This window comes from Diuraphis noxia, unplaced genomic scaffold (genome assembly GCF_037042655.1).
Source record: "Diuraphis noxia isolate RWA-SAM2 unplaced genomic scaffold, SU_Dnox_SAM2 contig0003, whole genome shotgun sequence".
Lineage (NCBI taxonomy): Eukaryota > Metazoa > Arthropoda > Insecta > Hemiptera > Aphididae > Diuraphis > Diuraphis noxia.
In genome coordinates, this window is record NW_028301713.1 from 77,889,683 (window position 1) to 77,912,922 (window position 23,240).

At 27.9% G+C, this 23,240-nt stretch overlaps 4 protein-coding genes across 5 annotated transcripts; 1 reads left to right on the forward strand and 3 right to left on the reverse strand.

The window, feature by feature from the left end:
• Positions 1-11: 11 nt before the first annotated feature.
• obe (activating signal cointegrator 1 complex subunit obelus) lies at positions 12-13,404 on the forward strand. Of its 2 annotated transcripts, none has more exons than XM_089224775.1 (34): positions 12-132; positions 439-649; positions 1,277-1,377; positions 1,546-1,697; positions 1,759-2,028; positions 2,186-2,320; positions 5,395-5,518; positions 5,594-5,756; positions 5,829-5,941; positions 6,001-6,149; positions 6,211-6,411; positions 6,470-6,662; positions 6,732-7,093; positions 7,158-7,378; positions 7,627-7,732; positions 7,911-8,135; positions 8,208-8,327; positions 8,394-8,508; positions 8,578-8,714; positions 8,800-8,976; positions 9,060-9,430; positions 9,507-9,618; positions 9,688-9,856; positions 9,916-10,136; positions 10,212-10,314; positions 10,432-10,988; positions 11,062-11,202; positions 11,272-11,460; positions 11,531-11,833; positions 11,897-12,087; positions 12,147-12,576; positions 12,650-12,736; positions 12,818-13,073; positions 13,230-13,404. In XM_089224775.1, the coding sequence occupies exons 2-34, from the start codon at positions 465-467 to the stop codon at positions 13,313-13,315; spliced, it is 6,465 nt and encodes a 2,154-aa protein (XP_089080901.1). In that variant the 5' UTR covers positions 12-132; positions 439-464; the 3' UTR covers positions 13,316-13,404. The 2 variants fall into 2 exon arrangements, with proteins under 2 accessions (XP_089080901.1, XP_089080900.1); XM_089224774.1 differs by lacking the exon at positions 12-132 and adding an exon at positions 144-342.
• On the reverse strand, positions 2,643-3,805 carry LOC107164760 (splicing regulator SDE2). The gene has a single exon (XM_015512702.2). The coding sequence runs from the start codon at positions 3,505-3,507 to the stop codon at positions 2,785-2,787; it is 723 nt and encodes a 240-aa protein (XP_015368188.2). The 5' UTR covers positions 3,508-3,805; the 3' UTR covers positions 2,643-2,784.
• Positions 13,405-14,380: 976 nt separating the features above from the next.
• mRpL14 (mitochondrial ribosomal protein L14) lies at positions 14,381-15,212 on the reverse strand. The gene is made up of 2 exons (XM_015512687.2): positions 15,015-15,212; positions 14,381-14,899 (listed from the first exon to the last, which is right to left on the reverse strand). The coding sequence occupies exons 1-2, from the start codon at positions 15,015-15,017 to the stop codon at positions 14,474-14,476; spliced, it is 429 nt and encodes a 142-aa protein (XP_015368173.1). The 5' UTR covers positions 15,018-15,212; the 3' UTR covers positions 14,381-14,473.
• A 1,681-nt stretch (positions 15,213-16,893) lies between these two features.
• Positions 16,894-22,205, reverse strand: LOC149057793 (uncharacterized). Its single transcript, XM_089223491.1, has 5 exons — positions 22,080-22,205; positions 21,031-21,175; positions 20,194-20,400; positions 18,794-18,813; positions 16,894-17,279 (listed from the first exon to the last, which is right to left on the reverse strand). Exons 1-5 carry the CDS (start codon positions 22,203-22,205, stop codon positions 17,064-17,066), a joined length of 714 nt encoding a protein of 237 aa, XP_089079617.1. The 3' UTR covers positions 16,894-17,063.
• Positions 22,206-23,240: the final 1,035 nt, after the last annotated feature.

The window sequence follows — 23,240 nt, forward strand, 5'->3', positions numbered from 1 at the left end:
CATAGTAATTATATAATATAAATTGTACCCATAGATAATATTCTTTTATTATCTATGATTGTACCCATAGCACTCACGACTCGACATGTCGACATGATTATGATGTTATAATAGAATAGATAGTAGACAGTTGTAAGTTGTAGTTACTCTTATTATTTAGTACATAATAATAATTACAATATTGGATATTGTTGTTTTACATTCATAAAATAAAACGTGTACATTTGAAATTATTAATTATTTTATTGTTCAATTGAATATTTTTTGAGTGTTTGTCGTGTGTGTGTGTATACGAATGAAGTTATTGATATTGTGTTGAAATTGTCAAACTCCTTAAATCAAGTATGACAAAAGTGGTTTAGATTTAAACTTACAGTTATTATCAATTTACAATTATTTTAAATTTCACATTTAAGTACTAATTCAATTTTTTAATAGGTGGTCTGATATTCACCTACCTCATTATGGCAAAAATAAAAGCTGGTGTGCATGAGCACATAGGTATTGGTCAGCTGCCTAGATACACTAGATCTATTCGTGTATATTTAAATAGCGATATTACAGAATGTATGGAACCCATTAACATTTGGAGTTATAACTTAAGTGTTATTAAAGAGCAAAAAGAAGAAGAAGAAAAAATATTTCAAAAGTACCTAATTATTTTTATTAATATATAATTTTACTGTATGTTAAAAAATATATTATTACAATTTTTTTATGGTCTTAAGGGTAAAACAAATTGATAAAAATTAAGGATTCAAAATTTAATGAGCGAACAATTTATATATTATTCTACTTGATATATAGTAGTAATTTGTATTTTCCAATTATGTTAGTATACATAATTGGATTATATACTTTACTTATATACTTTACTCTATACTTTTAACAAAAATGATTGCCTTGAAAGTTTCAAATGACACCATTTATAAATTAAATCTTATGGATATTTTGATGACTACAGTTTGTCTGCTTTTTTTTAAGCATAAGGAAAAATAATTTAGAACTGTATACTGTTTTGAAGTAATGTTAAAAAGTGTAAATTTAACCAAACTGCTCAGAATAATATTTTATATTTTAATATTAATGATTTTGATAACTCAACATGCCACAACTTTGCTGTGATATGAACAGCGCAAAATAAATAATATAAGTCTCAGTATTCTATTAGGTTATTTTATAGATTAGCTTTTAGACTTTCTATAAATTAAAGATATTTGGTGTTATTAGATTGTAAATGACTATTCATTGAAATTAATTTAGGTTTCATTTCTAGGTGCCTTACTTTTACTGAACTTTGTAATGTTATTAATGATACTCAAAATGATATTATTTTGAAGAATTTGAATACACTGTATGGAATAGCACATGAACTTTGTAAGCATTAATTTTTAAAAGAATTTAGTTTTAATATTTCATTTTAGATTCTTATAAATCATAATCAAAATTATTTTTTTTTTTTTTGAATATTATCTTCTTTTAACATTTTCATATATATTTAAACAATACCTCATTTTTCACTTCTTTAATGTAATTTTATTTTAGCAAAAGATGAACAACCAGAAATATTAAGTTCATCAGTGTTATTTTTCTTCAAGTTATTTATCGGTGTTTCTGGACTATTAATGAAACATATTTTAGAACTTAAAAGTATGTTTGGAAAAGTATCAAATAATAATGCAGATCAAATATTCAAGGTAATTTATGATTTATAAGTTAGTTTATTTTATGTGAGTTAAAATGTCATTTAAATTTCAGTTGGTTAAAGAAATAGAACAGTTAATGAATGATAAAAGTTTGAAAAAATTAAAAATACTTTGGGAGAAACTTGATGATCATAAAGCTGTTAATGAAGAAAATCAAAACAAAGCTCAGAGTCCTTTAGTTAATGGTATATTACGTTATAAACCAAACTCCAAATGGGTACCTCCAAATTTTGCTAAATTACCTGTTTGTGACTATGATTCAAAGACATCTAAGTTATTCTCCATGGCTTATGAGGAAAAAAGAATAAATAACTCTTCAAATGTAAATTGGTTTTTTTTTTTTATATCTTATAATAACTTGTTAAATATATCGGTAGGTATTCATATTAACATGAATTTCATCAGCTCTATATTTTATTTTATTAAATTATCACTTTCAATGAGATAATTTGTAGATCAGTTTTTTTCTTTTTTTTTAGTTTGGTAGAGCTTGGCTATTGAAACAGATTAATAAGACCTCATCAATAGATTTAGGCGTTTCAGATGAAGATTATTATTCTAATATCATAGATCTACTTTCAACTCAAAAATCTGATACAGAACTTCAAGATGAAGTAAGCATTTAAATGTTTATAGATTATAAATGTAGAATGTAATTAGTAAAATGCTGATAAAATACTTTAAATGAAGCTTAAATACTTTTAATTCCTCAAGTATGTTTCATAAGATGATCAGAGTATAATAGACCAATAAAATAGGATAATAACAATATTAGCATTCGCTTAAGATCTAAACTATAGCATTAAAATATAAAACATTTTTTGAACATACTTATTGTAAGACATTTAATTGTATTAAATTTATTTTAAACCCCTAAATATGAATTCACAATACTTTTATGTTACATTAAATTTGCATTGATGAAAACACATTAAATTCAATGGTTAAATTAGCTTATAATGTTACAATTATAATTTACAAAAACCGATCTTAAAGTTAAAAATTTATTTTTAAACAAAAATCAACTAATTTTTTTAAATAAATGTAATAATAGTTTTTTTTTTTAAATGGTTAAGCTTTAAGCTTTAATTTTTTTTTTGGTAATAGTATCAGTATCTTCTAAATCTAAACTTTTACGTTTATTGACATTTTTTGTTTCTTCAAGTTCTTCATCTGATTGTTCCTTATTAATTGACTCACTAGGTAAATTTTTCTCATCTAATTCATCACTGCTGCTATCTGTATCCAAATCGGAATCATAATATCCCTTGGGTTTAATTTTTTTCTTAGTTGGAATTTCAGATGTACCTGCTTTGAAACCGCACTCTATTGCATTGGAAACGGATTCTGTCATTTCAGACATATGCTTTTCATATTGTTCATCTTTAAATTCTGTTTTGGGTACTTGACATAGACGTTGTAATTTGCGTTTTTTGCGCTCTTCAGGATCTTCTGTATTAGGACCTCCTTTGGCTAAAAAGTCTTTTACTCGTTTTTCTTCATTGATATCACGTAACCGACGACCACTTAAATCTCTACAAGCTTCACGATTTGTTGTTTTTTCAATTTGTGCACCAATTGCTCGAAGCATTGAACCAAACCCACCTTTGCCTCCCATTATCCGAGGTACAATATGTACATTACCATTTTGAACACCATTTTCATTTAAAATTTTACCGTTAAACAACAAGTAAAAATCCTTCGGTGACATACCCGTTTGACTGCTAGCAAATTGTTTTATATCAGGCACTGACATTTCAGATGTAACATGAAATGTGAATTTCTCCATATTCATATCCATTTTTACTAGAGACTTCACTCGACACAAATGTATTTTTAAACAACCAACTTTTTAGTTACAATTTCTGATTACAAATCATAGTTCATTAAAATAAACAAATCACAAAACTGAAATATTCAAAAAGCACTGGACACTTGTACCTAATCTTGTTAAAATAATAAAAACTTATTAAATTCGTGCAAATATAACTCTGTATTTATTCACAAAACTATAATTTAAAAGTAATATTTATTATTTCGCGCAGCCCTATAGTTAACACCAACAAGATGATCAAATATGTTACAACTATGAACTCTGTATACTATTATCTGTGATAATAATATTATGTTTATTGTGACATTATCTTTTATGGATTTCATATTTCTGCTATAATAATTGATAAAAATCAGTGCAGACAACTCACTGTCGGTGTAATAAAATATTAATTTTTTAAAACGCCATGTTTAAGCACACAGATTCGTCATAGAGGGTTCGTGTCTTATTCACGCCACAGAAGATATATATAAATATTTAATTTAATTTAAAAATATTTAATATTATATATATCTGTGATTCGCGCACGAATTGGATAAGACCAGTGTCGGATTTACTATACTCCGTGCCACGAGAGAAGGAACCCGTGTCCCGACCAAATAGCAACCGACTCCGCGCATCCCCCACTTATTTGACATATCGAAAGCGCGAACTGTAGAGGATAAAGTGGGGGAAATAGAGCTTAGTAACGCTAGCTGCCGTCAGTCTGCATGCGCGAAACGGGTTCCTTCTCTCGTGGCACGGAGTATAGCTGACTATTACAACTGTACCGCTTTCAGCGTTAAAAAAACTGATGCCTTTTTATAGTCATTTTTTTAAAACTTAAATTATTTTTATTTATTTTTATTGAAAAAACAACTGAATATGAAATATTTTTACTAAAAATTTCTTTTTACATACTTACTGATTAATGTTATTACAATATTATTATGTTATACCTACCAAACTATATTATATTGGTAACCTACCACATGGGAGCTGAACTTTTTGCACATTGGTGGCCCTCAAAGAAAAATATTTATATATACTCAAGGTCAGGGCCGGCCCAAGATATTTTGACGCCCCGGGCAATTTTTTGAAAGGCGCCCATAATCAAATGCCCCATAATACATTTAATACTTTTTATACTTATCTACATATTTTGTTTAAAATTCTTATATTTATGGATAGGTAAAGGATTGCAAAACTTATTTGGATACAATTTATAGACGTATCGGCTGTAACACATACTTTTTTGGTTTTCCCGAGTTAATGATTATATTATTTTTTAATTATTTTTAATATAATAATAAAACTGGAAAGTGGAGTAAAATCTATAAAAAAAAATATATAATAGAATATTTTGTCATAGATAATTTAATCATTTAGCTATATTATTGTCAATTTGAATAAATATTACGCTGAAATTTATAAAATATTCGTATATTAAAAGCTCCCCTGGCAACCGCTTGGTTTGCCCGTATCTTGGGCCGGCACTGATCAGGGTTTAGGGATTAGATATTCGACAGCCCTAAAAATAAGACGCTGTAAGCATGTGCTTAAAGTATTTAACAGAAAATAACACTGAATAATATAGTCATAATGTGTTGATATTTTGGGTTGAATTTGTAGGGGAGATAGAATAATTCAATTATCCTTTTAATAGTTTTATTATTATTATTTTTTTTTTTTTTTTTGGGGGGGGGGGGTGGGTACTAATCCTCTCTTAACCATAATGTAAGCTAAAAATAAATTGATGTATTTTATATTGATGTATAAATTGTAGTAAAATATAAAATTAACTTAGATTTATAAGGAGGAACAATATTTGAAAAATGTATTAATATGTATTGTATTTGTTATAATATTTTGTAGTTATTTAATCTGCTTGGTTTTACAAGGCTCACTCTTATTGAAGCACTTTTAAAACACAGAAAAGATATTTTGAAACAGTGTTTAGGGACAAATGAAAAAAAATCTTTGCTTTCAATGAATTTAAGTATGTAAATGAATATATAGATTATTTTAAAAAGACCAATTCTTAATTGTCTTCTGTCTTCATCACTCTACGCAGAAATGGAAAAAAGACCTAGACACATGGAAATGATTACTATTGAAACTGAAGAGGATAAATTACTTAGAAAAGAATTAAGAAAAGAAGAAAAAGCTAGCCAAAAAATAAATCGCCGACAGGATTCTGATTCAGATGATGAGATTTTAAAAATGGTTTCTAAAACGTAAGTGATATAAATAAACTTATTCTATTTCGATTGTGAAACAAAATAAAAAATATGGTTGTTGTATTAAAGGACAAGTGCAGCAAATGTTCCTACATTTATTGACCCAAAAAGTAGAAAAGCACCTTCAGTTCAGAAATACCCCCATGTTTACGATATGAATTTTGAATCTAAAGTATCAAGTTGTAAGTATTTCTACTTTTAATCTTGTGTATTTCCACATAATATGATATTTATCAAATAGGTTTCATATCTGGAGAATCATGTGTTATCCCTGCAGGAGCTAAAAGAACAGACCATCGAACTTATGAAGAAGTTTATATTCCAGTTGCAAAAATGACTCAAGAATTGACTGTTGGAAAAGAATTGATTTCCATTAAAACTCTTGATGAAGTTATTTTATTGTGTGTTAGAAATTTGATATTATTACTAATATTTATTTTTGTGTTTAAAGGTTGGTCAAAAAGCATTTCATGGTATTACCAATCTTAATAGAATACAATCGGTAGTTTTTGATGCAGCATATAACACTAATGAAAATTTACTAGTATGTGCCCCAACTGGAGCTGGAAAAACTAATGTTGCTTTGTTGACCATAATCCATCAAATTAAACAACATATTAGGAATAATGAAATAAATAAAAATGAATTTAAGGTATACATTTTCACCTTTATCATCATATCCTTTCTCACTTTTTTAAATTGTATTTCAGATTGTATATGTTGCTCCAATGAAAGCTCTCGCTGCCGAAATGACTGCAAATTTTTCTAAACGCCTTTCTAGCCTAGGAATTTCTGTTCGTGAATTCACTGGAGACATGTCACTTACCAAAACAGAAATGCTCAACACTCAAATATTAGTTACAACTCCTGAAAAGTGGGATGTAGCTACTCGTAAAGGAACTGGTTAGGTGTTTTTATTATATATATATATCTAAATAAACAAATCTTAAATTCTAATATATTTATTTTTAGGTGATGTTGCGTTAACATGTTTAGTTAAGCTATTAATTATAGACGAGGTGCATTTATTGCATGGTGATCGTGGTCCAGTCCTTGAAGCTCTTGTAGCACGTACTTTAAGACAAGTCGAGTCTTCTCAGAGCATGATTCGAATTGTTGGTTTATCTGCTACATTACCAAATTATAAAGACATAGCACGTTTCTTAAGAGTTAATCTTTATAAAGGACTATTTTATTTTGATGGACGTTTTCGACCAGTACCATTAGTTCAAACATTTATTGGGGTTCGTGGTAGCAAGACTGTAAAAATGGTACAGGAAATGGATACAGTTTGTTATGATAAAGTGTATGATATGGTACAAAAAGGACATCAGGTAAGTTAATTTGGTAGTGTTCATCAATAAATATTAATTAAATTGTTATTTATTATGTATTAAGGTTATGGTGTTTGTGCATGCTCGCAATGCCACCATTAAAACAGCTAATGTTTTTAGAGAACTTTTAACTCAGAAAAATCACCAGTCTGCATTTCTTCCCCAAGACTCTAATAGAATAGGTATAGCTAAAAAGGCTTTTGAACGTTGTCATTCAAAAGAATTAAGCGAATTATTAAACAGTGGATTTTCCGTTCATCATGCTGGTCTTCTGAGATCTGATAGGTAAATAATTTATGGTTTTGTAGCTTTATAAAAGTGATACATTTTGATACATGTACACACTTGTAATTGAAGGCAATTATTTGAAGATTTTTTTTATGTATTTCAATAATTTCAAAACTATTTTAAGCGAATTATTTCAAAATTTTTTAGTGTATAATTGTATAATTTATGTTATTAATGATTTGTTACGCAAGTCATATAAGTATTGACTAGTCATATAAAATGATAATTGTTTAACTATATTACAGAAACCTAGTTGAAAAGTACTTTGCTGAAGGTGCTATTAAAGTATTGGTGTGCACAGCAACTTTAGCATGGGGAGTAAATCTTCCAGCTCATGCAGTTATAATTAAGGTAAATAATATATTTTAATAAACCTATTAAATGTTCAAAATTATTTTTTTAAATAAAATAATATTATGATTATAATTTATTTTAGTGTTATAGATACTATATCATATTTGATTAAAAATATTAAATACTATCTTGCTTGGTTTAATGTTTTTAAATAAATAAATAAAATAATTTATAGGGGACAGATATATATGATTCAAAGCATGGAACATTTATAGATCTGGGTATGCTTGATGTTTTACAAATATTTGGTCGTGCTGGAAGACCTCAGTTTGATACTTCTGGACATGGAATGATTATTACCCCACACTCCAAACTTCACAAATACTTATCGTTACTTACCAATCAAATACCAATTGAAAGTTGTTTTGTACAACATCTTGTTAATAATTTGAATGCTGAGGTATGTATTATTAAGTCATTAGTGCTAGCCATTTTTTCATTAACAAATAATTTAATATTTTGCTATTTTTAGGTTGTGTTAGGGACAATATCAAATGTCGAGGAAGCTGTTATGTGGCTTAGTTATACTTATTTATTTGTTAGAATGCGTATAAATCCTCATGTCTATGGCATATCACTTGAAGAAGTTGAAGTAATTAAACTTTACAGTGTTCTTTTTAATTCATCTTTACTTATTTATTTTACTGTGATTACTTAGTTAGATCCAATGTTAGTCAACAAAAGAAAAGAATTTATAATTAGTGCAGCAATGGCTTTAGATAGAGCACAAATGTTACGTTACAACGAAAGAACTGGAGATCTTTCTTCTACAGGTTCAATACTAATTTTAATTATTTAATAAAAATGTTTTGTATTTCAATTATAAGTATTTTATTTTATAGATATGGGTCGCACAGCTAGTCATTTCTATATTAGTTATGACAGTATTGAAATATTTAATCAATGTCTAAAGCCTTTTATGAATATGTCAGAAATATTATCAATGATTTCTAGTGCAAAAGAATTTGATCAGTTAAAGGTTTATTTTAATAAATATATAATATTATATAATAAATATGTATACTAAAATTAACATAAAAATTAACTTAAAATCTATTTAAAAGGTCCGTGATGATGAAGTTATTGAGTTAGAAACATTAGCTCGTAAATATTGTCATGTTGATTGCCAAAGTTCAGCTGTAAATGTGAATGGTAAAGTTAATATACTTTTACAAACATATCTCGCACGTGGTAGAGCTAAATCTTTTTCATTAATATCTGACCTGGTGTATATCTCACAAGTAAATTTAAAGTTTATATTGATAATTGATAATTTGTTGTTGTATTTTAATAAAATAATGTTTAAATAATTTGTTTTCAATAGAATGCAACAAGAATTGCACGGGCATTATTTGACATGGTTTTACGTCGTAATAATGCAATGATGTCAGCTAAATTATTAGAAATTTGTCAAATGTTTGAAATGACGCAATGGGAATTTGAATCTGAATTACGACAATTTTCTGATGTTCTTCCTTGGGAAATTATAGATAAAATTGAGCAAAGAAAATTATCATTTAGCCGTATTCGAGAAATGGATGCAAAAGAATTAGGTATTATTCTTAGAAATCAAAATGTAGGTGCTGCTGTTAAAAAGTGTGCCATGCAACTTCCATATATTGAAGCTACTGAAAGTATTCAACCTATTACTAGAACTATTTTAAGAATAAATTTAGAAATATTCCCAGAATTTGAGTATGTAACATAACAACTTTTATAAAATTCTGTTCTTACTTGTTGTATCTATAAATTATATAATTTTGTAATTCAGATGGAATGATAGGTTTCATGGTAAAACATCAGTTGCATTTTGGATTTGGATCGAAGATCCGGAAACAGACATGATATACCATTGGGAACAGTTTCTTATTACTAAAAATCAGGTACTGAAAAAAGATTTAATTTTGTTAATTTCCTGTGAATTTTCTTAAGATAATGTGTATATTTTTAAGGTTGTTAGAAAAGAAACTCAAAAGTTAATATTTACCATACCTTTGGTTGAACCATTACCATCACAATATATACTACATTGTACATCAGACCGATGGTTAGGTACAACATTTACTACACCATTAACATTCCAGCATCTTATAATACCACATAGTCATGCTTCAGTGACAGGTATGTATATTAACAATCTTCAGATAAGTTTTTTTTTAACAAAAAAAATTGTATTTTAGATTTATTGGAACTTCAGCCATTACCAATATCTGCTCTTAAAAATCAAAATTATCAGTCTTTATATAGTTTTACACACTTTAATCCAATACAGACACAAATATTTCACTGTTTATATCATACTGACAATAATGTACTCTTAGGAGCGCCTACTGGATCTGGTAAAACAATAGCGGCTGAAATTGCTATGTTCAGAGTATTCAATGAACAGCCAGATGCCAAAGTAATAATGCATATAAAATTATTATAAAGTTCAATAAATAATTTGGTTATATTGAATGAAATCATGTGTTTTTAGGTAGTGTATATAGCTCCATTAAAAGCACTTGTTAGAGAACGTATGAATGATTGGAAAATACGATTAGAAGAGAAATTAAAAAAATCAGTTGTGGAATTAACAGGTATTTTATTTTAACGCGGAACACTTATTATTGAGTTATTAAGATAGTCATTATTTTTTTAAATCAAAAAATTAAAAAATTAGTTTGATTTGATTTTGGAATTAATTTTGTTTTAAGGTGATGTCACACCTGACATAAGATCCATTTCAAATTCATCCGTGATTGTTACTACTCCAGAAAAATGGGACGGTGTTTCTCGTAGTTGGCAAACCCGTAACTATGTCCGTCAAGTAGCTTTAGTAGTACTTGATGAAGTTCATCTTTTGGGTGAAGATCGTGGTCCAGTGTTAGAGATAATAATATCTAGATTAAATTTTATATCAACGCATACAGGACAACATACTCGTCTTGTAGCCTTGACAACTGCTTTATCAACGGCTGCTGATCTTGCAGCTTGGTTACACATAGGAGAAATGGGGCTTTACAATTTCCGTCCATCTGTGAGGCCAGTTCCTCTAGAAGTACACATTAGTGGCTATGCTGGAAGAAATTATTGTCCAAGAATGGCAACCATGAACAAACCTATTTATCAAGCTATTAGACAACACTCTCCAACCCAACCAGTTATGATTTTTGTGTCTTCGAGGAGACAAACCCGACTAACTGCATTAGATTTGATTGCCTACTTAGGTGTAGAAGATAACCCTAAGCAGTGGGTTCGGAAAAGCGATTATGTAAAATAAAATTATTACAAATTTAATATTTTTTTATATGGAAAAGATTTTTGTTAAAATAATTATTTTGTAGGAAATGGATCAAATCATTGAAAATATTAAAGATCCAAATTTGAAGCTTTGTCTTGCTTTTGGTTTAGGCTTACATCATGCTGGATTACAAGATCGAGACCGTAAGATTGTTGAAGAATTATTTGTTAACCAACATATTCAAGTAAAATATGAACACTCTTTTTATTGAAATATAACCAAATAACAAAACAATAATTTTGTTTGTTTTAAGGTTTTAATAGCTACTTCAACTCTGGCATGGGGTGTTAATTTTCCTGCACACTTTGTTATAGTAAAAGGTACTGAATTTTATGATGGAAAACTCAAAAGATATGTTGACATGCCAATTACAGATGTGTTACAAATGATGGGAAGAGCAGGACGACCTCAATATGATAATATGGGAATAGCACTCATAATGGTAAAAATCTAAAATCTAAAAAATTTGTTAATTTTATACGTTGTAACTTATATTATTATATCTTTTTTAGGTTCATGACATAAAAAAAACTTTTTATAAAAAATTTTTGTACGAACCTTTTCCTGTCGAATCATCCTTGTTAGAGGTATTGCCTGACCATTTTAATGCTGAAATAGTGGCTGGAACTATTAAAACAAAACAAGATGCCATTGAATATTTGACTTGGACATATCTTATACAAAGACTGATGAAAAACCCAGAATATTATGGATTACATAGCTTGGAGGAAAGTTCTATAAACACATTTCTTTCTGATTTAGTTGAACGATGTATTGGAACTCTATATTCTAGTTATTGTGTGGAAATCGACGAGGTACATTAATAAAACCATCCTTTGATATTATAGAGGTAAACAATTAATCACTTTTAAATTTAGGATCAGCGTACTTTAAGACCTACTTCATTAGGTCATATTTCTTCTTATTACTATTTACAACATAAAACAGTTAAAACTTTTCAAGAGAGATTAAAGGGTGAACTTAGTATGAATGATTTAATAAAAGTCTTGGTTGATGCCGAGGAGTTTAGTTTACTACCAGTTAGACATAACGAAGATCTCATGAATACGTAAGTCAAATAAGTAAACACTATAATTTTTCTTTAAAACACTTTTATTTTGTACACAGAGAATTAGACAAACAATGTCCTATTGATGTTGGTAGTCGTCTATATGAATGTTCTCATACCAAAACATTGATTTTGCTTCAAGCACATTTCTCCCGTTTGAAAATGCCATGTTCAGATTATATAACTGATCTCAAGTCGGTATTAGACCAATCTATACGTATTTTACAAGCAATGATAGATATTAGCGCGGAAGCTGGTTATTTGGTGCTGTGTTTAAGATTAGTACAACTGATGCAAATGATTATTCAAGCCCGATGGGTGACTGATCCACCTGTTATTACTTTACCTGATGTAGAGAAACATTTGATACCATCTAAAGTGTTGCCGATGCTTAGCTTGCCCCATCTATGCAATTTGGCTCTTAAAAGTTATAAATTGTTTGAAGAAATTATGTTAAAAACTCAACTTGAACATGAAGAAATTGAAAAAGTAAAATTTAGTAAAAATATTAATTTCTACTTATGATATTTTTTAAACTGTGTAACTTTATTTTTTATTTTAGGCATTTAAAACTATTATAGATATACCAGTTGTAGAAGTACGTCTATTTATTCAAGGTAATTGGTCTGATAGTGAAGAAGTTCAAAAGGTAGACAATATTTTCACACAATTCAATTTTATAAAATTTTCAATTAAACCATATGAAAACTAATATTTATCATTTTTATAGAAACCTGTAGAGAATGGTAAACGAATAGAAATTTTGGCAGGGTCGGAGTATACATTAGTTGCAGAAATAAAAATCCTCAATCGTATAATACCATCAAAAGCATATGCACCAAAATTTTCCAAACCAAAGGATGTTGGTTGGTTTATGATTCTTGGTTCAATAGAACAATGGGAGCTGATAGCACTTAAACGTAGTACCAATAACCGCTATAGAACAACTTCTAGCAGACTAGCATTCAATACACCCACAAAACCTGGTAAATAACTATAAAAATATATAATCATATTTTTTTTTATACAATAAATACTTAATGATCCTTAAGAATTTACACCAACAAAATTATTTTTAAAACCTGCAATCTAATATTTATTTATGCGATATAATAATTTTTTAATTTGTATTACTTTTATAGGTTTTTTAAATTGGACTTTCTACATGATGTCAGATTGTTACCTAGGTTTGGACCAACAATATGAAGTTGAATTGAATGTGATATGAAAAAAAATATATTAAAAATTACAAGGTGTAATATTATAATATATAAAAACATATTTATATTTTTTAAATAAATTATTTTCATGTTATAATATTTTTTATTATTTTTATTAGGTATATTCTTCATAACTCAACATATTTATGTTTTATATAAAATATAAATATATTATATTGAAATTCCATTCTTCAAAACATTCACAAGGCTGAATAATTTTTTTAATGTTTTTGAGTAATTATTGAGTTGAATCGCCCATTCCAAAATCAATAGAGAATAATATTTTTGAGGAAATGACATTGATTTGTCTAAATGTTGTCTCAAAATAATTTAAATGTCATTTAAAATTAAAAAAATTGTATTTTACTTTGAAAGTCAAATAAAAATAAAATATGAAACCGATATGTCATATTCTTAAAAATAAAATATTATCCTCTATAACTTGTGTAACAGGTGATTTTATCTTAAGGTTATTCGAAAAACATTAAAAAACAAAACGATTTTAGATGAAATAATTTTATTTAAGTTACGCCTGAGTCAAAAAGAATACAAATATTGCCCAGACATCCTTTTAATGTTTACATTCAATTTTCAATCATCGATAAATGGTATACTCAACTTGAATTATTTTCTATGCAGAAAAATGTAAAAACAAATTCTGTAATTCAAAACTGATATTAGTTTATAATTTCAAACTGCTCAAAAAAATGTATTTAGTAATAACAAATATAACAAGATATGTAATGCATACTTTTCTCATCTAAACATTCTAAATATAGTAATTGGTAAGTTTGAAACATGAAACAAATGATGATTATTTAAATTCCCTTTCATATATTAATTCTCATTACTTTTACATTTTTGTCCAAGTTTAAATAAATAAATCCATTTTATTATTGTTATTTGACAATTGATTACACTGTAATCCTATACTCATAGATATCTAGAATGTTTTTTTCTCCAAAATAATGCATGTATATATTATTAATCAATCACATTTTTTTTTTATTGGGTGACCATGGACCTTTTTAATATATTCCATACTGCAACTACCAGAAAATGTTTTAAAAGAATTAACAATTTCTAATACATTTTTATTCTTACAGTACACAAATAACATTGAAAAAATATACAGCTAAATTTATATATATACCTAAAACTACTATTTACACATAAGTTGAAGCTATAGCCAACAATTTAGTGTAATCAGCTCCTTTTGAGAAAGTTTTTTCTTTTAATATAGTCCTAAGGACAATTGGAATTGGAACATTTATACGTGTTCCAAGTGGTGTGCCGTTATCATCAATCAACACTATATTGTTGCTGTCAAACCTGGGAATATTGGGTTTCTGTTCCTTGACACAGCCAACAATGATAGCTTTTACTTTTTCACCCTTGATGGCAACCATTATTTTGTCACCGATCGTTCCGATACCTTTCTTATTGTAAACGTGTATGCAACGTGGGGGTTTACCTTCAGCCATTGCTTGCTTGCCAATTGTGCTGTTGTCGACCACACGCAGGCGGGTTAGTTTCATTATGTGATTGCTAACGGAAGAAGTGGAAAATTGTCGGGCAGCGAAAATCGTCGACTGAAAAATAATTTAAAAAAAAAAAAAAATGTATACTTAAATTATCAGAAAACTAAACCAGGTGTAATTATTTTTCCGCATTACTTCCACAATCAACAAAGTGTTAAAGACATACCATAATTTAAAGTGGCTTTTTACACTTTTTAACGAGAATCCAATAAATCCATGAACAACACAGGATTAGACTCCTCGAGACTATCGCTAATTACTAATTAGTATAGTTACTAGTTAAGAGGTTGAAGATTTTTAAACGATATTTCAAATTTAATTATAATGCGTGAATACCATACCAGTCCTATTCATATTAAGTCATAGCCATAAGTGATAAGTTTAATCACAGAATAATATCAGTGATCATTTTCTATAGATAATAAATAAATAGATATGACCACGGACTATGATAAAAAAAAACCTTGCATCACCTAAGACCGATGAGTTGCCTATACTTAACCCCTTAGATCATATACTAATAATAATATATGCCCCTCATAGCCTCGTTCACACTACTCGGATATGGACCATAGAAACAGGCATATAAAAATGTTTCAATATATCATTATAGGTCTAATTCAGTGGCGCCGAAATCCTAAAAATCTAGTAGGGCGAAAAAATTTTCAAGAGGCTCAATATCTTAATATCGGCGAAAATGGCGACCGCGCAGAGGGAAGTGGTCAATATATGAAGCGGCCCTATCCTAAATTTTAAAAATATGTCAGGCCATACGCAGCCGGACCTTAACTAGGGTTCAGCGCCACTGAGGTCTATGATATGGACTCATAAAAATCTAGCTCAAATTATAATAAACACCAATGATAGCTCGAAACCTTACATTATACACATTTTTAGTTTCGGTTTTATTATTAAAGAAAAAACGTCATACCCAACGGCTCACTCGCATAGTCGCATAATCATTTTATAAACAGGTACTTAATATTTAATCAGATGGTTCAAATACAAAAAGGTGAACAAAACATTTAGAAGAAAAAAAGAAGCACAAAGTGACTTATGATAAACGTTTTATAATTATAAATGACTTTTAAATACTATAAAAAATGTTATGAAATATAATTGATAATACATCTATATATCCATAAACATAACATGTGAACTTTGATCTCTGACATATCTCAACGGTTCTTAAAACAATTAAAATTGTATTTTCAACATTTATAAGCTGGTACCTAAGTGTTGTTCATTAGGTTTAGGTGTACATAGGGAGTCACCACATATATTGGATCTGTTAAATTTGAAATCAATTATTATATTATAATTCATTGTATACGAAAAACATTTCTGAGGGAAGATGATCGTCTGCCTATAGTATTACTAAATAGTAAATAGGTATATTTTATGGTATTATTGTAAGTATCTATTGTATTATATATAATAATATATAGGTATAGTATACTATAGTAAATAGGTGTATTACATAGTAGGTTAAATTCATTTTTGTCAAAAAAATTGTATTTGAAAATGTCATTGTGTGGATAAAATATAATGAGATAAGTATACTACTTTTTAAGTCACCACACTTACTTATTATACACTGTATGTATAGATTGTAAATAAACTTTTATCTTCAATAAAAAAATAAATAAATAAAAAAATAAATAAAAGTATACTAAAGCGCCAACTTTAAAAGTTTCGAGAACTCAAGGATGTATAATATTTTTAAATTGCAACAAAATAACTAAAATCGTTATTTTTGGGTTTATACATCATGTAACTTCGTCCAGATTTTATAATAACTAAAAAAAAAACTGTGCTTATATATTTTTTAGATTTTTTGGTTACAGAATAATTAACTATAACCTTATACGTAAATGTTTTCAATTAATGCAAAGATTTAATTTTAACGAACACTTCTATAACACTTAAGCGGTTACTATATTATATTATAGACCGTTTCAACAAATTGAATACGTTTTCCATTGCGGTGGACGTGAACGTATGTATAAATATTGTATTATCACCTATAAATGTATAATAAGGCGTACTTAAAATATGTATTTATTTTCATAATCCTGATCATATAATATACATATTTATTATTATTATTATTATTCGATATTCGGTCACAACAACGAATATTAATTGTTTTATATTTCGTATAAAAGAATAAAATCTGTTTTACGACCACAGCCCGGACCTAATTAAACTTGTGTTAATTTCTGTTGGCAGGAAAGTCGGCGTACCATCCATACGAGCCCAAAGGACCGGTGTGTGCACCGAAATCTACGTAACCGCTTCCGCTGCGTCGTTGCGCCGCTGCATTAGGTTTATTCGATTTCGCTGGGCTTCCGACGGCGAAACACCCGAACACCTGCAGCCAGACGAAAACCACAACGATCATATACTGGAACGTCTGGAACGCGTTCATCTACAAACGATTTAATTACATAATATTATTACTGTAATAATGATGTATTTTATTCACATGACTTTCTTGAAACCGTTTTTTTGAAACATTATAGTAGGTATATAGGTAGCAAAATTATATAGTATTATAGTCGATTACTATATAGGCAGGTATAGCTATACTGGGAAATTTTTCAAGCATGCTTGCCAGATTTTTTTTATTAAATTATGCATTTATTCAAATTTGGGTTTTTAAATAACTGACTGCACCTGCCGACCATATTTTAAAATATTTGAGATTTTTTTGAACCATTTAAGGATGATCCTGTGGCAATATTTATTTTTGGAATAGAAATAACCCCTCTTTTTACATTTAATTTATTCAGCAGTTTTTTTGAGAATTTTTTTGCACCCATCTAAATCGCAATAAAATTCGAATTAGTAGTTTTTAAGTTTCATAACATTGTGTACTACAAATAATATTTCTATCAATCTAGTTATGACCAATAATATACTACCTAACAATAATATTTAATTTATAATACAATTTTATTAGTTTCAGGTGATTTTCTGTAAACTGTTAGAAATTATTTACTTATTTCAGTACTAAAAAATAAAACGTAAAAAAATGAATTATACATGTAGTGCTAGGTTCATAAAAAAAATAAATAAATAAAAAATATTAATGTGAAAAAAAGTTAGTCCAAATGTCAGTTCTACGAGTATCAGTTACACCTTGTATATTATTTAAGTTTATAGACTTTATTAATATATCTAAACGTTTATAAAATAGTTTCCCATGACCTACATATTATGTATAATATGAACAAATCCTATAAGCATCTACATGTTGTATATAATTTTACACCGACTAAAATATGTTATCAAAGGTATTTACACCAGCCGTTTAAAAATGATTTAAAAACATTTAAATTTATAATTCATCAATTCATCGATTTCACTTATTGTTCAAAATTTATGTAACAGATTGTGGAAATAAAAATTAAGTAATAAAAAAAAAAAAATATATATATATATAGGAAATACATATGAATTTATATCATGACACAATATAATATTATAGGTATGACAATAGCATTATTATGATTCATAGCCTTATAGGTAAGAATCATTGCTGTGCTTTAGGCTTTCAAGTAGTTACTTACCGAATATAATATATTGTATTTATAAATATAATGCACTGCAGGTGATAAATATGTCAATGAGTAATGTCTTATATCATCAATCGTGAGGTGAAAATGATGGTTTTATTAATGTTATTGTATTATATTAGAAGTAAAATGGAACATATAGGTAGGTAGGTACTTATTTAAAATGAAAAATGTCTTGACTGATTTAATTTTATTGAGAACTTATTATTGTGGGGAAGGTATTTAAATTTAGACTACGACGACGACTGCGTGTCATGATAATTAACACGTATAAAAGTAAAAAAAAAAATGGATAAAACAAATATTTTTGTCTAAATAGATTAGCTTTTAATATTATTTGTTTTTATTATGATTTAAAGTTGACCTGTCGAAAGGCATTTAAGCCTAAATTAAACCGTTGAAACGATTATGATTGAATCAAACTATATTATATTGTGATAAGTACCCATATGGCTAAATATTATATTTCATAATATTATAGTAAGTAATAACTATAGTAACATACAGTCATTTAGGAAACGTCTACACATTTTAGAAAGATTAACAAAATAATAAAAATAGTAAAACTAATAAAATAATAATATATAACTATAAGTATGGATAAGTAATAAATATAATATATTACAATATTATACTTACATCAAATAATGTCTCAAAAATAATTCCAAGCTAAAAATTGTACTGTGTTTGAAAACAGTAATAATGTATGATATGCGTGCTAATGTGTAACGAGTAATGTTTTAGTAACTGCAGGTATCTTAATACAAGTGACACTGTAGAAACAATTGTTTATTCTTGTTCAATGTCTTAAAAAATTGGTTCAAAATACTTTCACTGCCTAATACCACTGAACTGCGTTGTTACAGCTATTTTAAACTGAGTAAAAGTATTGTTTTTTTTTTAAATTCACGGATTGCCTGCTGCGATATACGAGGAGGGAAATTATTAGCAGAAATGGTAGCGAATATTATTATTATTGTAGTTATAACTTAAAATACTATATCTTCTATGATAGGAAAATGATTTAATTTTAAATCGAATAAGGAATGTATTATGATTTATGTGCAGAAAATTAAAAATCAGTTGTACATAATCTATCTGCGAGTCAAAAGACTCACTGCAGTCACCAAACTGAACAAATATTTTTCATAGTATTCAAATCGCATAATTATATTATCCTTTTTTTGATTGATTGAGAATCAACCTTTGTTATAACAAATTGTGAAACATCAAACAGATGATTTTTGAAATAAGAATTTTTGGTTTTTGACACTTTTTGTTAATGAATACTGTTTCTTCAGCAGTTCAACACATAACCACCTATATGGGCCATGGGGAACGTACATCATGCATATCAAATACATTTTTTATTTTTTTCTAATAAATTGTATGAAGATATCATTATAATTTCTATACATAAATTTCAAACTTATAGTCGTTATCATCCACTTATATAATAATTATATATACAAAGTTATAAATACCCAACTTATAAACTACTCGTTCTAATTTCGTATTAGTAACGTCATTATAATGTTTTCAAAAATGTCATCTTCTTAACAATTCATTGGGGAAAGATTTAGTGTCGCTACAGAAAATTCCTTAAAAATGGTACACAAATCTGGGCCTTAATATATAGCTAGTATACATAAAAATGCTGATAATCAGAATTTAAATAAACGATAAATAATTTGTTCAAGGAAAAAACATTGAATCGTCCTGTATAATATCCGCTTTCTATTTCAAGTGCAGGAAATCACAAACGGTGAACGCGGCGGTGGCTTCCTAGTCCAGCCGCAGACAAACACGGTCTATTGCACACGTCGCACACAAAATTCGAGCGAGCGATTTCGACGTGTTGATTATTATCCTCATGATGAGGATTGTTGTCATGAACGCTATTGCTTGTTGACACCAATTCTGCTTCTGTGACGTCAGGGTTATGTTCTTCCAGCGACACATGAGTCTCGTCTATAAGATATTAAAAGTATACATCATTAAATATAAAACACGTAGTACGTGTCTGGTATCATAATCACGATAAAAATGCTACGAGTTCAATATTCTATGAAGGCAAGATCATTAATTTGTAGTCTCGTATAGACGTATTTGTAAAGTTATATTAGTTAAATACCATGGGAGGGGTGCATGAGGGATACATAAATCAGAGTTATGTATTATGAAGAGCTTTAGCATAGGCGCAAATAGGGTGGGGGTCTTAGGGGGTATTAGCACCCTCAAATAATGATCGTGCTTATGTATCAAAAACTTCTTCTTTCAAAAAAAAAAAAAACTAAAATGACAAAATGCATAGCATAAGCACCCTTAGTTTTTTTTGTTGAAATTGCGCCCATGAGCTTGGATTATGTGGACGTTAGATGATTTGGCTGCAGTGACTCCAATTCGTAACCACAAGACCAAATGGTTTGATCAAACTAGGTACGGGTACTGAGAATTAATTTAAGCTTAAGAAGGGTACGAAAACAATAATAAGTCTATACTCTAGAGTCAGGTTGTTTTCTTTTAACATATTATATAATATTAGATAACATCACCACGCGAAATTACTTCATATAGTATAGATTTATTACATATATTTACTTGAATAATCATCATTGTCGGCTGCATGCGTATCTGCATCATTCCCAATAATTATGTATTTCGATTTGGATTCAAGCATATGGTTTATTAATAAAAAATTAATAACGGTTTTTATGATTGGCCGTTTTGCACTTCTATAACTATTCTAAATGATGATTTCAAATTTTAGTAAAAGTTGGATGGCTTTGTATTCAAAATACATGTTAACGATAAATAAATAATTATTATCTATATATATGCATAGGTATTAATCCTAAAATATTTTAGAATAAATTCTACCACTACTTTCCTTATCGTCTAATTACGCTAATTAAATTACCTACTCGGCTACTATTGTATACTTTTACGACTGCGAATTACTATATAAGAGTGTATAGTTACCCTATACATAACAGGCCCGTGCGCAGGATTTCACAATATAGGGGACGTTTTGAAAAAAAAAATGCATATAAAATAGGCAAATATAGTAAAGATAACGTGAAGATAACACTATATATTATTCTATAGCATTGTACTATTGTTATGCATTATTACAAAAAAAGATTATTATAAAATATAATACATATATAGGTAAAAGATCAAAAATAAATAATATGATTTTTTCGGTCATAGTGGGGGGGTCATACTCACTCCCTCCTTGCGTACGGTCCTGCTACATTATATTATGATATTGTTTTATTTTATATTTATTTGTATAAACTTAAAGTAGGTACATTACACATAGGAATAACTTAAAATCTGTATAATCAAAAAAATAAAAATTAAGTACCACCCATTATAGTATTAATAATTTGAAACCACTGCCACTGTTTAATTTTTTAAATTTTTATTTTTATTAACATTTTAGGTATTTAGGTATAATTTACAATAGATTTTAAAGCTATTAATTTAGTATATTTACAATCTAATAATTTATTTACCTACATATATGAATAGATAATGTTTCTATAGTTAAACTATATATTCATATGTATTATATATATTTTGTCCTAAACATAGCTTTATTTATTAATAATTATTCCATAATATTATACCATATTATTTATTACCATGATATAATTGGTAATTGATTGCTCATCAGGATTGGGTATTAAAACGATTGCTCTAAAAACTGCTCGTACATAGCATGCAAAACATGTTAAACCTGGACAAAAACATGGCATGAATGATGTCATATCTAAAATAAGTATAAAATGCCGCTAAAACAAATATTGAATGAAGCGTTTAATAAAATGTAAGAATATAATATATATGACACTTACAAAGCCAATAATAAACATATAGGTTGTACATAAACACTTAATTAGTTTTTTTTATATATCAGCCAGAAAATATAAAGCATAAACCATTTTTTAACTCCACGTAATAAAATATATTTAAAAGCTTATAATTAATTTTGAGTAAAAATAACTTTAATTTACTTAGAGGTACATTTTTATACGTCATGTCTTAAAACAAAAAAGCAAGAAATACCTACCATTAAATCTAACTAGGTACTTCATCATTTCATTAAATAATGAAATGAGATGTTTCATAGCTACTTATATTATTATAGAATAATTAGTTTCTTCTATAATTAAGTTGTAGATAGGTATAGGTGATACCTATAGGATACATATTATATACCTGACCCCATGCACTTCGTTGCCAGTTAAAAATGCCAACTTCATATGATTCAAACTTTTTTAAATTCATTGCCCATTAAAAAAAGCAAATAAACAATTTTACCTCTTTGAAATACCTAGGTATTTCCAGATTGTCTTTAAAAAAAATTCGCATGTCATTCGAAATGTATTAAATCATACGATTCGTAATTCGTGTTTTGCTATCTGCTATTATAAGTTATAAACTCATAATTAGGTAATATTCTAAAAAATATAAAAGTAAATCACTTCATTCGCTTTAACTTGATTCAATTTTTATAAGCCTACCAAAAAACCTGTTTTAAAAAGATATATACGATCAAGAAAATAACTATCTAGAACATTTTAAAAACTCATCTGCATAAAAAATGCATTTTGACAAAAAATCGAATCTCATGTCATTCAATTAAAATATTCATAGTTATTTCTATATTTATTCCTATATTTTCTATTCTTTTAAGAAAAATTGCGTTGAAATATATTGAGTTGTCAAGGAGATAATAATAATAATAAAAAAAGGGTGATGCACATAAACGTAACTATATAGAGGCGGATGTATGCGGCTAT